Here is a 13485-nt window from a genome sequence, read left to right on the forward strand (position 1 = left end):
AATATAATTGTGTTTACTGGATTAGAGGCTTGCAAAAGGACATTATACTTCATCTTTAAAACATCTTTCAATAAAGTTGTGTCAGAACACCCATCTGTTTATTACTACCCACTATTGTGACTGTGAGTAAATGCCCAGAGCCCAGGAGGTTATCCCCATAACTGAGAACCTTTGATTTAGAGTCACCCTGAGATTTTCATCAGTTAGTGGGTGGTGGGGGGTATGAAGGACAGATTGGGCAGTTGGCACATAAGCTTTCTCCTCTTTTATACACACACCCTCAAACATACTTGCATGTCCACTCTCACACTCATATATAATCATTTTCACACGCATTCTCACTCAGATTCCTCTCATTGACACAAACACACACATACCCGCTCACTCCAATATATTCCCTCCCCCCTACACACACTCCCCGCTCATATATGCTCCCTCCTTTCACACTCACTCATGATCTCTTCCCACCCCAAACCCACCAATGGCAGCAACCTCCTCCTTAGGTCCTCACAGCCATGCCATATCCTGTTTCTGCCCCGAGTCCTCCTCCCTTCTTCCTGCCAGCACAAGCCAATCAGGGTTTTCAGGATTTCTACATTGAATAAGCATGAGATAAATTTGCATGCATTGGGGACCCAGTATATGCAAATTCAACTCATGCATATTCATTGTGGAGGCCCTGAAAACCCCACTAGCTGTGGGGTCACAGGCAGGTTTGGGAAGCCTTGATTTATAACAAAACTGTCATCAATTCTTTGATGATCTAATTGACTAAATAAATTATTTAACTAGGAGAGTATTTAGTGTTAATATTTATTTTAAAAAGTACATTGCAAGTGGAGTATAATTGTTATGTTGTAGTACAATTCTCTCAATAATCCTTTCTGACCAAAAATATATATATAACACAAAAATACTTACAATTGTTGCATTTTGACCGTACATCAGTTTGCAGGAACTTGAGCTATGCTCTACCGTGATGTACTCTCCCTTCTTGTATATATGCATCATTGTGTTTTGATATGTCCTATTTATCCTGCAGATAATTAAAATTTTGTTAAAGAGCTGGTATCTATTGGTTATTATGTGCCTTACTTGTCAATATATGATTCCAAATCACAGCCTAATAAACATGCCAGAATATCAGAGCTGTACAATGATGAAACAGCTGAAATGGAAGAAGATGAGAAAATGGAAAATGAGCTAGCAAGGAATCAACCAGCAGTCAGTTAAAGGCATGTGCAGTCTATGTTGGAAGAAAAGGGCATATATTTATTTAGTTAGTTCAGGCCCTTTCACTGATAGCTCAAAACAAGTTACAGTTAGGTATTTTAGGTATTGCTATGCATTTTTTTTCCATAGACACAGAATGGGAGAAAACCTTTACAGAATATGCCCCTAAATTTGTACCCGAGCCAATGGAGGGTGAAGTGACTTGCCCAAGATCACAAGGAGCAGCAATGGGATTTGAACCCTGGCTTCCCTGGCTCTAAGAGGGTAAAAGAAAAATCTCCATGTGTATATGATCTTCTACCCTCATTATATTCCCACTCATCTCACCTCAAGCTCCTCCTTCCCCGTAGCTTCACCATTCATCCTCCTCTTCCTAAATTCTCCAGCATTCAATCCCTCCTCACGCTTTCCCGAGCTTTAACCACCGCTCTTTGCTTCCTTCCCCACCAGCATTCATCCCTTTCTTGTCACCCCACTCTTCCACTCCCCTAACATTCAGCCTCACTTCACTCGCTTTTAGTTTTTAACTCCTCTAAATTACCCTCCCTATCCCCACACACATGCATCATTCCCAGCTTTCCTGGTAATGTGGCTCCTTCCTCCTCTCTATATGGAGTGGGATGGGGTGAAGCTGCATATAGTACAGCAGCTCTTACTTCCTCCACCTCCATTCTCAGCCTCTGTGCTCCTGCTGTCTACCAAATCTGTGCTTTGTATCACACAGCTAACCAGGAGAGAGAGAGGGAGAGAGAGAGAGAGAGAACTAAGCAGTTCAAAACAGTCTTTTTCATTGCCAATTTCAAAATTGTGCCAGCAGCTGACCTAGCCAGTCAGCTGAATACTGGCCAGTTGGCAAACCCTGTATGTGAGCTACACGGGAGTTGCAATGGACAAAGTTTTATATTTCTTCTATTACACCCTGCAACTATCTAACTCAGGAAATAAAACTTCAAGTTCTTAGAACCACATGTTGCGTCTGTCAGTCTTCGACGACTTCGCCCCGCTTGTTGCACCCCTATCTCGGCTCCTCCCACTTACCTGGGCAAGATGGCTACCGCAGCATCATCAAGCTGACCTCTCTGGCGTCCCCGGAATGGCTATGGTGCAGCCATACGCCATTGTTTCTCCCAGGTATCTGCTAGGGTGCACGCACGCGCAACCCACATCTAAATATGACCAGTGGCGTGAACCTCAAGGGCATTCCCTCAGCTGACGTCATGCCCATCCGGGTATATCTATTTCTTCATTTTGCTAGCTCATTGAGTTGGCAATGACTTGAATGGACTCGTTCTGTTCCTGTCTGCACTACTATGCCGCTTTCCTGCTGCCTGCAGGAAGCTCTCCTTCTGCCCTTCGGGATTTGACTACTACCTTGGTACCCACCTGTGCGCGCATGTTATAAAATTGGGCGTACATGTGCCACACACATGTAGGCTGCCCATACTCCTTTTAAAATCTACCCCATATTGAAAAGCACTGGTCCAAGTACAGATTCCTGAGGCACTCCACTGTTTTCACTTTCCCATTGAGAAAGTTGACCATTTAATCCTACTCTCTGCTTCCTATCTTTTAACCAGTTTGTAATCCATGAAAGGACAACGCCTCCTATCCCGTGACTGTTTACTTTTCTTAGAAGCCTCTTATGAGGGACTTTGTCAAATGCCTTCTGAATATTCAAATACGTTACGTCTACTGGTTCACCTTTATCTACATGTTTATTAACCCCTTTCAAAAAAATGAAGATTTGTCAGGCAAGACTTCTCTTGGGTAAATCCACGCAGTGTTCCAATAAAACATGTCTTTCTCTATGATTTTGATCTTTAGAATAGTGTTAGAGTTCATCTTGATAGAGAACCCTGGATTGTGGCAAGAGTTGACTCCACCCACAGGGAGGAGCCCTGTGGAGACTCGCCATGATAGGCTATGTCTCAGCAGTAATAGACACAGAGAAAAAGAGATGTTTATTATACTGCAACGAGGAAGGTTGCCCTTTGGATGGGCAGTATGGCACAGTCCAGAGTGAGAGGTACCCTGAGATGACTTCTGGTAGTGGCCCGCAGAGCGGGGTGCACAGGAACCTGCTCTCTCCAAGTGCTTGTTGTAGTGTAGGTCTGATAGTGGTCCGCAGAGCGGGGTACACCAAGAATCCACACTGTAGATAACAAGCTTGGAAGGTAGATCCAGTAGTGGCCATCAGAGCCGGGTATAGGGGTGTGAATCGTGTGATCGATCATCTTAATGATCAATTTTGGCTGGGGGGGAGGGAAATCTGATCGTCGTGTTTTGTTTTTTTTGTTAAATCGTTAAAAATCGTAAATCGGGGGAGGGCGGGAAAACCGGCACACCAAAACAACCCTAAAACCCACCCCGAACCTTTAAAACAAATCCCCCACCCTCCCGAACCCCCCCAAAATGTTTTAAATTACCTGGGGTCCAGTGGGGGGGGTCCCAGCGCGATCTCCCGTGATCTCCCGCTCTCGGGCCACGGCTGCGTTGAGAAATGGCGCCGGTGGCCCTTTACCCTTATCATGTGACGATCGCCCGTATGACATAGTGAGGGCAAAGGTAGCGCCGGCGCCATTTTGAAGATTGGCAATACGGCCCTCGTGCAGGAGGTCGCTCCCGGACCCCTGCTGGACTTTTGGCAAGTCTTGTGGGGGTCAGGAGGCCCCCCCCCCAAGCTGGCCAAAAGTCCCTGGGGGTCCAGCGGGGGTCCGGGAGCAATCTCCTGCATGCGTGACGTCGAGAGCGGGAACCAAAATGGCGCCGGCGCTACCTTTGCCCTGTCACATGATAAGGGCAAAGGGCCACCGGCGCCATTTCTCAATGCAGCCGTGGCCCGAGAGCGGGAGATCACGGGAGATCACGCTGGGACCTCCCCACTGGACCCCAGGTAATTTAAAACATTTTGGGGGGGTTCGGGAGGGTGGGGGATTTGTTTTAAAGGTTCGGGGTGGGTTTTAGGGTTGTTTTGGTGTGCCGGTTTTCCCGCACCCTATTTAACGATACAATACAAATGCCCCTGACGATAATTCGGGGGCATTTGTATTGTATCGTGCACTCTAACGATTTTGGACGATTTTAAACTTATCTGACGATAATTTTAATCGTTCAAAAATGATTCATATCCCTAGCCGGGTATGTCGAGAATCCACACTGACGATGATAAGCAAGGCAGGAGAGACAGGCAGGGTAGCTGCAGCACTCACTCAGATGAAGTGAAACTGGAACGTAGAAGGCCCTCCGAGGAGCGGGTGACCGGAACGCAGCAAGGCCCCCAAGGAGAGGGTACCTAAGGTGTTTGAGCAGGAACACTGGAACAAACAGGCATCTGCAAAGTAAAGGAATTTAGCAGGAAGGAAGTCCTTGCTAATTCGTAGGAAGGACAGACTGTTAGGCTTAAATACACACAGGCGGTGACAGCATGCGGAGGGGATGCCCCTGAGGTTCCTGCCATGACGTGCATAAGAGAGGGGTTGGCGAGCGTGCGCATGCCTTAGGTTATTTCCGAATCAAAATGGAGAACGCAATCGCCCATGCCGTCGTGGGGATGCCAAAGAGGTTGGCGTTCAGAGGCAGAGGTGGCCATCTTGGCAAGAGTTGCTGGAGCTGGGGAAAAAGAGGTGAGTAACAGAGGGCACAGCCGTCTGTAACTAACAGGTGCAACAAATAGTTTCCACTATTTTTCCCAGCACTGAAGTCAGGCTTACTAGTTTTTAGTTTCCTGGATCACCCCTGGAGCCTTTTTTAAATATTGGAGTTACATTGGCCACCCTCCAGTCTTCAGGCACAATGGATGATTTTACTGATAGGTTACAAATTTTAACTAATAGATCTGAAATGTCATTTTTTAGTTCCTTCAGAACCATGGGGTGCATACCATCCAGTCCAGGTGATTTTATACTCTTTAGTTTATGAAAACACATCAGCATAAAAGAACTTGACTGTGAGAAAAGAAACCTTTGAGGGGGGGAGTATAGGGTGTCTATGTGTCATTAATTTTGGCTGTATAAGTGTGTTCCTATATGTGTTTCTATGTGTTGTATGTTTGTGTTTGTGTGTTTATGTATGTATACATTTGTTCTAAATGTGTATCCCAAAAGTAATCCCACCTTGTTTAATGTTCTTATGAACTAACTACATAGTTGCAAACAATTAATAAATAATTTGTAGAGAGACGAGGTAAGTTTCATATATATGAATGCATGCCTCCACGGCCTTGCTTCTTATTGTAAAATATGATCATTAACTTACCTCCCTCCTGCTCTCTTTATTTTGTCCTTTTTTTTAGAAAAAAAATTTTGTGATGAATTTTATTCAATGTTTCTTTATGTGTAGTTCTTTTTCTTTAAAACTGTGTAATCTCCACCACACTTTTAGGTCTTCCCAGCTTTTTTTAAAAAAACTTTTCTTCAAAAGCTTATATTAGGTGTATTACCTTATGACCTAAACCGTGGGGAAAATCTCATTTAAATCTCCAAATTTGGAGAATTTCATGCGAACGCCTGTTTTATATTCTACAAATGCCACTATAATATTGATGACAAAGACTTATCTCCCAACGCAGCTGTGTTTCGAAAAAATATTCTTTCTTCGTCAGGGGAGCATGTCCGTTCCTTCTGCGCTCTCGGATGCTGGAAATCCAAACCGTAGCATGCTTCTATGTGTGTTACTTCCTTTTCATTTCTGGTTACGAAACGCTGTTAAATGGCATTCAACTTCCTTCTCTCTCAGGCTTACCAGCTCTGAGTGGCGGCGTTGTTTTCGGTGTTTGAAGCTTGTTTTAAAAACTGGTCAGCAGATCAAAGATCCACCAATGGTTTGAAGGACGTCTAAACGTATTACGTCATATTTAATTCTTCCTTCGATTGGTTGATAAAGATTTTCTTCCGTATGCTGTAATTTAAAAGTCCTCTTAACTTGATGAATGGACCTTTATAGCAGAATCTTAATTATATTTGTTAAATCAAACTTGCCCACTCTATTTCTTCGTTTAGCCCATGCGGGACTACTGTATTCAATTTGAATATCCATTGTTGTTCGATGTAATTTAATTTTCTTTTTTGGTCTCCTCCTTTTGATGTATTCCCCACCATATCTATGATTGTCCATCTTAGCTGATCAAAACTGTTTTCTTGCCTTACACAATGATCCACTATCGGTGCTTCTGTAGTTTTAGTGTTCAATTTTGATCTATGCTAAATCAATCGTGTTCTAATAATTCTTGACGTCCTGCCTACATAATTTTTTGGGCATGGACATTGAATTAAATAAATCACATTTTTAGAGGTACAATCAGAATCCTTATTCCTCTTTATGCTGTATCCTGTTACCAGATCTTCCCATTCACTGCCCTCTATTGTTATGGCGCACGTCACAACGTTGGCATGCCTTGTGCTCTCCTTTAGAAGATGTTTCTTCAAAATCTCTTATAATATCGGCATGTACTACTTTGTCCCTGATGTTGGAACCTCTAGTTGTTGCTATTAAAGGAAATTCTTCAAATATTTTGTGCGCCGACAGTAAGGGCCAGTGTCTTCGTATAGAAGCCGTGATGAATGCTGTCGCTGTACTCTGTGGTATAATGCAGGTTAACCTGCCCTGTTCTTTCTTACTTTGATATTGAAGAAGCTGATCACGATCTGAAAATTTTGCTCTTTTGTATGCTTGATTAATAATTTTCTTTGGGTACCCTCTATCTTTAAATTTATTTTTCAAAAATTCTGCTTGTCTTTCAAATTCTTCCTTGGTGGAACAAATTCTTTTATATCTAAAAAATTGGCTTGCGGTAAGCCCTGTTTAAGAGACAGAGCATGATGACTGTGGTATTTTAACAAGGTGTTCCTCTCTGTGTTTTTATGATGAACTGTTGTTTCAAATTTCTTGCCATTTCTTTGTATTACTACATCCAAGTAAGCTATTTGTTGTTGATTGCTCTCTGCTGTAAACTTCAAATTGTCATCAACAGTATTAATCCACAGTAAGAATTTTTCTAACTCATTTTTAGTTGACATCCAAATCAAAAAGACGTCGTCTATATATCGGGGCCAATATTGGATGTTAGACCACCACCTGGAATTATAGACATGATGTTCTTCGAATTGGGCTACATAGATATTGGCCACAGAGGGCGCCAAGGATGACCCCATTGCTATACCGTGGGATTGATGGTACATCTTGTCTCCAAACCTAAAATAGTTATTAGTGAGCACCAATTCTAGCATTTGATGTAAAAAATGTAGAGGTATTCGATGTTTCCTTGCTTTTGTTAACTGTGACATGACAGCTTGTATGGCGTGTTGTTGTGGTATCTGCATATATAATGACTGAATGTCCATAGTAACCAGCCAACATTCATCTTGTACAAGCCGGAATGCTGAAATTTCCCTCAAGAACTGTACTGTGTCTTTCAGATAAGACTTAGCATTGATCACTATGGAGAAGAAAGAAACACCTAGGCATCATAATCTAACAAAAGATTTAAGGACAGCTCTCCAACATCTATCTAAAGAACAACAGCTAGTTATTAAACCGGCAGATAAAGGGGGCGCAATTGTTGTACAAGATATCACCACTTATCAAGCAACGATGTTGCAACACTTAGAAGATTCAAAATACTATCAAGTGTTAGATCAAGACCCCACCAAGGAATTGGTGGAGTCTATACAAGATCTTACGGAAGAAGTTCCTTTTTTAACATCAAAAGAGAAAATTTTTTTACAATGCAAACAGCCTAAAGTACCATTGATTTATTCAGTCCTGAAGGTGCATAAAAACATCTTGCCCCCTCCCATAAGACCTATAGTTTCACTCCGAGATACGGTGTTGGAACCCCCGGCCATTCTATTGGATAGAATTTTACAACCTATAGTGATCTTCGATCTGCTGACCAGTTTTTAAAATAAGCTTCAAACGCCGAAAACAACGCTGCCACTCAGAGCTGGTAAGCCTGAGAGAGAAGGAAGTTGAATGCCATTTAACAGTGTTTTGTAACCAGAAATGAAAAGGAAGTAACACACATAGAAGCACGCTACGGTTTGGATTTCCAGCATCCGAGAGCGCAGAAGGAACGGACATGCTCCCCTGACGAAGAAAGAATATTTTTTCGAAACACAGCTGCGTTGGGAGATAAGTCTTTGTCATCAATATTATAGTGGCATTTGTAGAATATAAAACAGGTGTTCGCATGAAATTCTCCAAATTTGGAGATTTAAATGAGATTTTCCCCACGGTTTAGGTCATAAGGTAATACACCTAATATAAGCTTTTGAAGAAAAGTTTTTTTTTAAAAAAAGCTGGGAAGACCTAAAAGTGTGGTGGAGATTACACAGTTTTAAAGAAAAAGAACTACACATAAAGAAACATTGAATACAATTCATCACAAAAAATTTTTTTCTAAAAAAAAAGGACAAAATAAAGAGAGCGGGAGGGAGGTAAGTTAATGATTAGAGATGTGAATCGTGTCCTCGATCGTCTTAACGATCGATTTCGGCTGGGAGGGGGAGGGAATCGTATTGTTGCCGTTTGGGTGTGTAAACTATCGTGAAAATCGTTAAAATCGTGAGCCGGCACACTAAAACCCCCTAAAACCCACCCCGACTCTTTAAATTAAATCCCCCACCCTCCCGAACCCCCCCCCCCCCAAATGCTTTAAATTACCTGGGGATCCAGCGGTGGTCCGGAACGGCGGCGGTCCGGAACGGCCCCCTCAATTGAATCGTGTTGTCTTCAGCCGGCGCCATTTTGCAAAATGGCCGCCGCAAAATGGCGGCGGCCATAGACCAAAACGATTCAACTGCAGGAGGTCCTTCCGGACCCCCGCTGGACTTTTGGCAAGTCTTTTGGGGGTCAGGAGGCCCACCCAAGCTGGCCAAAAGTTCCTGGGGGTCCAGCGGGGTTCCGGGAGTGATTTCCTGCCGCGAATCGTTTTCCGTATAGAAAATGGCGCCGGCAGGAGATCGACTGCAGGAGGTCGTTAAGTGGGGGTTCCGGACCGCCGCTGAACGACCCCCTGCAGTCGATCTCCTGCCGGCGCCATTTTCCGTACGGAAAACGATTCGCGGCAGGAAATCGCTCCCGGAACCCCGCTGGACCCCCAGGAACTTTTGGCCAGCTTGGGGGGGCCTCCTGACCCCCACAAGACTTGCCAAAAGTCCAGCGGGGGTCCGGAAGGACCTCCTGCAGTCGAATCGTTTTGGTCTATGGCCGCCGCCATTTTGCAAAATGGCGCCGGCTGAAGACAACACGATTCAATTGAGGGGGCCGTTCCGGACCGCCGCCGTTCCGGACCACCGCTGGATCCCCAGGTAATTTAAAGCATTTGGGGGGGTTCGGGAGGGTGGGGGATTTAATTTAAAGGGTCAGGGGTGGGTTTTAAGGGGTTTTAGTGTGCCGGTTTTCCTGCCCTCCCCCTTCCCCCGATTTACGATTTTTTGACGATAAATCGGGGGAATTGGTATTGTATCGTGGCCCTAACGATTTTTGTTGATTTAAAATATATCGGACGATATTTTAATCGTCAAAAAACGATTCACATCCCTATTAATGATTATATTTTACAATAAGAAGCAAGGCCGTGGAGGCATGCATTCATATATATGAAACTTACCTCGTCTCTCTACAAATTATTTATTAATTGTTTGCAACTATGTAGTTACTATGTAGTTAGTTCATAAGAACATTAAACAAGGTGGGATTACTTTTGGGATACACATTTAGTACAAATTTTTGGTCTCATCTTTAGCGGAGATAATTATCAGCAATTAGTGTATACATTTGTTTGCATTTGAAATAGCAGCCATCTCCCTTGCTGATCCAATTACTGAGTTCACACTTCCCTTCACCCTCCCAATCTCAGGCTCCCTGCTCTCCCACCATACCTCACCCGACTACACACATACCAAATCACCATATCTCTGAAACACGACTCTCCCCCTCCCCCTCCACCTACCCAGTCCCCAACACCATATATGAGACACTACTCCTAACTACATAGAGTACATATTGCAACACTTAATCAAACAAAGAACAATTACTTCACCCCATTACATCACCATCTCTCTCACAACCACTGGAACTATCACAGCCAACAACACTCAACAAAACTCTTGCCAGCTCTCATATCATCACACTTTCCTCATCCGCACAATCTACAAGCAAACAGCAACTGAAAACGTCACCAGCTTAAATCCTCTGCTACTCTCCTTGACTATTCCCACCAGCGCCTTATCATAAGGGCCCCACAACCTTCACTTCAAGCATTCTTCCCCACCACTCCTGCACCCTGATTTCGTCCAACCTCTCCAGCATTCAGGCATTCGACCAGGCACCCCAGCGTCCAGGCACTTCAGCATCCAGCATTAGACCAGGCACCCCAGCATTCGTCCAGACACTCCAGCATCCAGCATTCGACCAGGCACCCCAGCGTCCAGGCACTCCAGCATCCAGCATTAGACCAGGCACTCCAGCATTCGTCCAGACACTCCAGCATCCAGCATTCGACCAGGCACCCCAGCGTCCAGGCACTCCAGCATCCAGCATTAGACCAGGCACTCCAGCATTCGTCCAGACACTCCAGCATTCGACCAGGCACCCCAGCGTCCAGGCACTCCAGCATCCAGCATTCGACCAGGCACTCCTGCACCCAGCATTCGTCCAGACACTCCAGCATTCGACCAGGCACCCCAATGTCCAGGCACTCCAGCATACAGCATTAGACCAGGCACTCCAGCACTCCAGCATCCAGCACTTTAGAAGGCTGAGCCCTCTCTTCAGGCCTAACTCCATGGTTGCTTGACGTGACCTCAGTGTAAGACCCATACCGAGAAGTCCTCCCGCTTCAGGACACCACTAGCCTAGAGCTCCCCCCTGTCTACTGGATACTTCCTACGGGCTACACACCCGCTCCTTTTCCCATCATGCACCCCTTAACCATCCCCATCATCCACAACCAAAGGTGGAGAGCACCTAAGCTCCCCTCCACACCACTCCACCACAACCGCCAACAGAGACTCAGGCCCATCATGCTGACACCCATCACCCAATGCCTTGGCCTGGCTCTGTTTTCAATCACGCTGTTTAATGCGCAATCCATATCCAAGAAAACGCACATACTCAATGACTTCCTATCCGACTCTAAACCAGATATCTGTGCCATCACAGAAACCTGGTTAAAACCAACTGACACAACCCTAATCAACCAGCTTCCTATCCAGACCTATGACATACTGTCCATACCCAGACGCAAAAAAAGAGGAGGAGGCCTCCTCTTAGCAACAAAAAAATCGCTAGGTCTGACATTGCAGACATCCAATACTATAGCAAATATGGAATTCACTTTATTCAACTCTAAACATCTGACTATCGCGCTAATCTACGCTTCACCCGGTCTTTTGGAATCCGACCCTTCCCCAATCATAGAACTAACAGCAAATTGTCAACAGACAACTTTCTGAATTCCTTGACGACAACAATATCCTCACCACTAACCAATATGGATTCCGGAAGAAAAAGAGCACCGAATCTTTATTATCCACACTAACGGACACCATTATCTTCAATCTTGAAAAAGGCCAACCTTGTCTCCTCGCGCTTCTGGATCTTTCCTCAGCGTTCGACACCGTGAACCACTCTAGCCTACTACAACAACTAACAGACATCGGCATCACAGGAACAGCTTTCAACTGGTTTAAGTCCTTCCTAGAGAACAGAACATACAAAGTTAAGATAATCAACAAGGAATCTCACCCCATCCAAGCCAAGATGGGGGTTCCACAAGGATCATCACTCTCCCCCACCCTCTTCAACATTTACCTTCTCCCACTCTGTCATCTACTTACTAACCTCAAGCTCACCCATTTTTTATACGCGGATGACATACAAATTCTCATCCCTATCACGGAGACCATACACAAAACCATGGACTACTGGAAAAAATGCCTCTCATCCATCAACGATCTTCTAACCAGCCTCAACCTGGTTCTAAACACCAACAAAACGGAAATCCTTATAATAGCACCGGATCAATCTGCCCCGCCAACATCCAGCAACTCTCCAGACACCTCAGGATATGCCACCGCACCTCAAGTCAGAGATCTGGGAGTACTACTAGACAACAGACTCAGCCTCAATAAATTCATAAATAACACTACAAAAGAATGCTTCTTTAAATTACAAGTGCTAAAGAAACTAAAGCCCCTTCTACTCTATAGGGATTTCCGCACAGTACTCCAAGCCATCATTCTCCCTAAACTAGATTACTGCAATTCACTCCTGCAGGGCCTTCCCGCATACACCACCAAACCACTCCAGATGGTACTGAATGCCACTGCAAGGATACTTACCAACGCCAAAAAAAGGGACCATATCACCCTGATCCTCCAGCATCTCCATTGGCTGCCCATCAAATACAGGATTCAGTACAAAACCTGCATGATGATTCATAAGGCCCTACATAACATCTCTCCACTCAACTTAACCTTCCAGCTTCAACTACACTCCTCTAAAAAAAACAACCAGAAGGGCATACCAGAACAGAATGATCACCCAATCTGCAAAATCTACCCTGAGGAAACGCGCTCTATCCACAGCGGGCCCGTCTCTCTGGAACTCCCTACCACCGGACCTCCGCCTTGAGCTGTGCCATACTACTTTTAAAGTGAAACTCAAGACTTGTCTCTTCCATCAAGCTTTCCCAGAGAGCTAAAAGCAAGAAGAACAACAACCATCCTTGCCTTACAGCAATAATCTAATGTTTATATTGCTTCAGTTATATGTTTCCAAGTTGTGTTCTAAGTTGATCTTAGTTGTTTCCTAATAGATTGTACTTTATTATATATTATCCGTTCATTATATTCAATATGTTCCATGTAAACTGCCTCCCCGGCGATAGTTATCTCTGTTAAATGTGAACCGGAGTGATATGTATTGTATACAGGAACTTCCGATATATAAAAACCAATAAATAAATAAATAAATAAATATTCTCCTCCCACACCTCATTGTACCCTCTTCTCAGCCACTTCCTTTCCTCATCCTGGCCCGGGCCAACCCAGGAGAGTGACTCTAACAGTGTGGCACTTCTCAAACTTGCTTTTTCTACCACCTGCACCTTTCTTTCCTACATGACTCATAGATCAGATCTTTGGTCACTTCAGCTCCATTGTCATTTTGGTTGTTGGTCATGTTGGACTGGTTCTGTCTGTAAAGTAGAGAGTGAGTTGCTGGGGAAGAGTGGAAACATGAGATTAGGTA

The 13485-nt window shown here is 44.4% G+C and overlaps 1 protein-coding gene across 4 annotated transcripts in view; it reads right to left on the minus strand.

Annotated features, from left to right (window-relative positions):
• Positions 1-13485, minus strand: part of LOC115098931 (mucin-19-like) — a 308825-nt gene that overhangs the window by 139497 nt on the left and 155843 nt on the right. For all 4 annotated transcript variants that reach the window (XM_029616058.1, XM_029616060.1, XM_029616057.1 and 1 more), the window contains one exon: positions 922-1036. In XM_029616058.1, coding sequence (XP_029471918.1) covers positions 922-1036 — 115 coding nt within the window. The remainder of the gene's footprint in view (positions 1-921; positions 1037-13485) is intronic.

Source organism: Rhinatrema bivittatum, chromosome 9 (assembly GCF_901001135.1).
Source record: "Rhinatrema bivittatum chromosome 9, aRhiBiv1.1, whole genome shotgun sequence".
NCBI lineage: Eukaryota > Metazoa > Chordata > Amphibia > Gymnophiona > Rhinatrematidae > Rhinatrema > Rhinatrema bivittatum.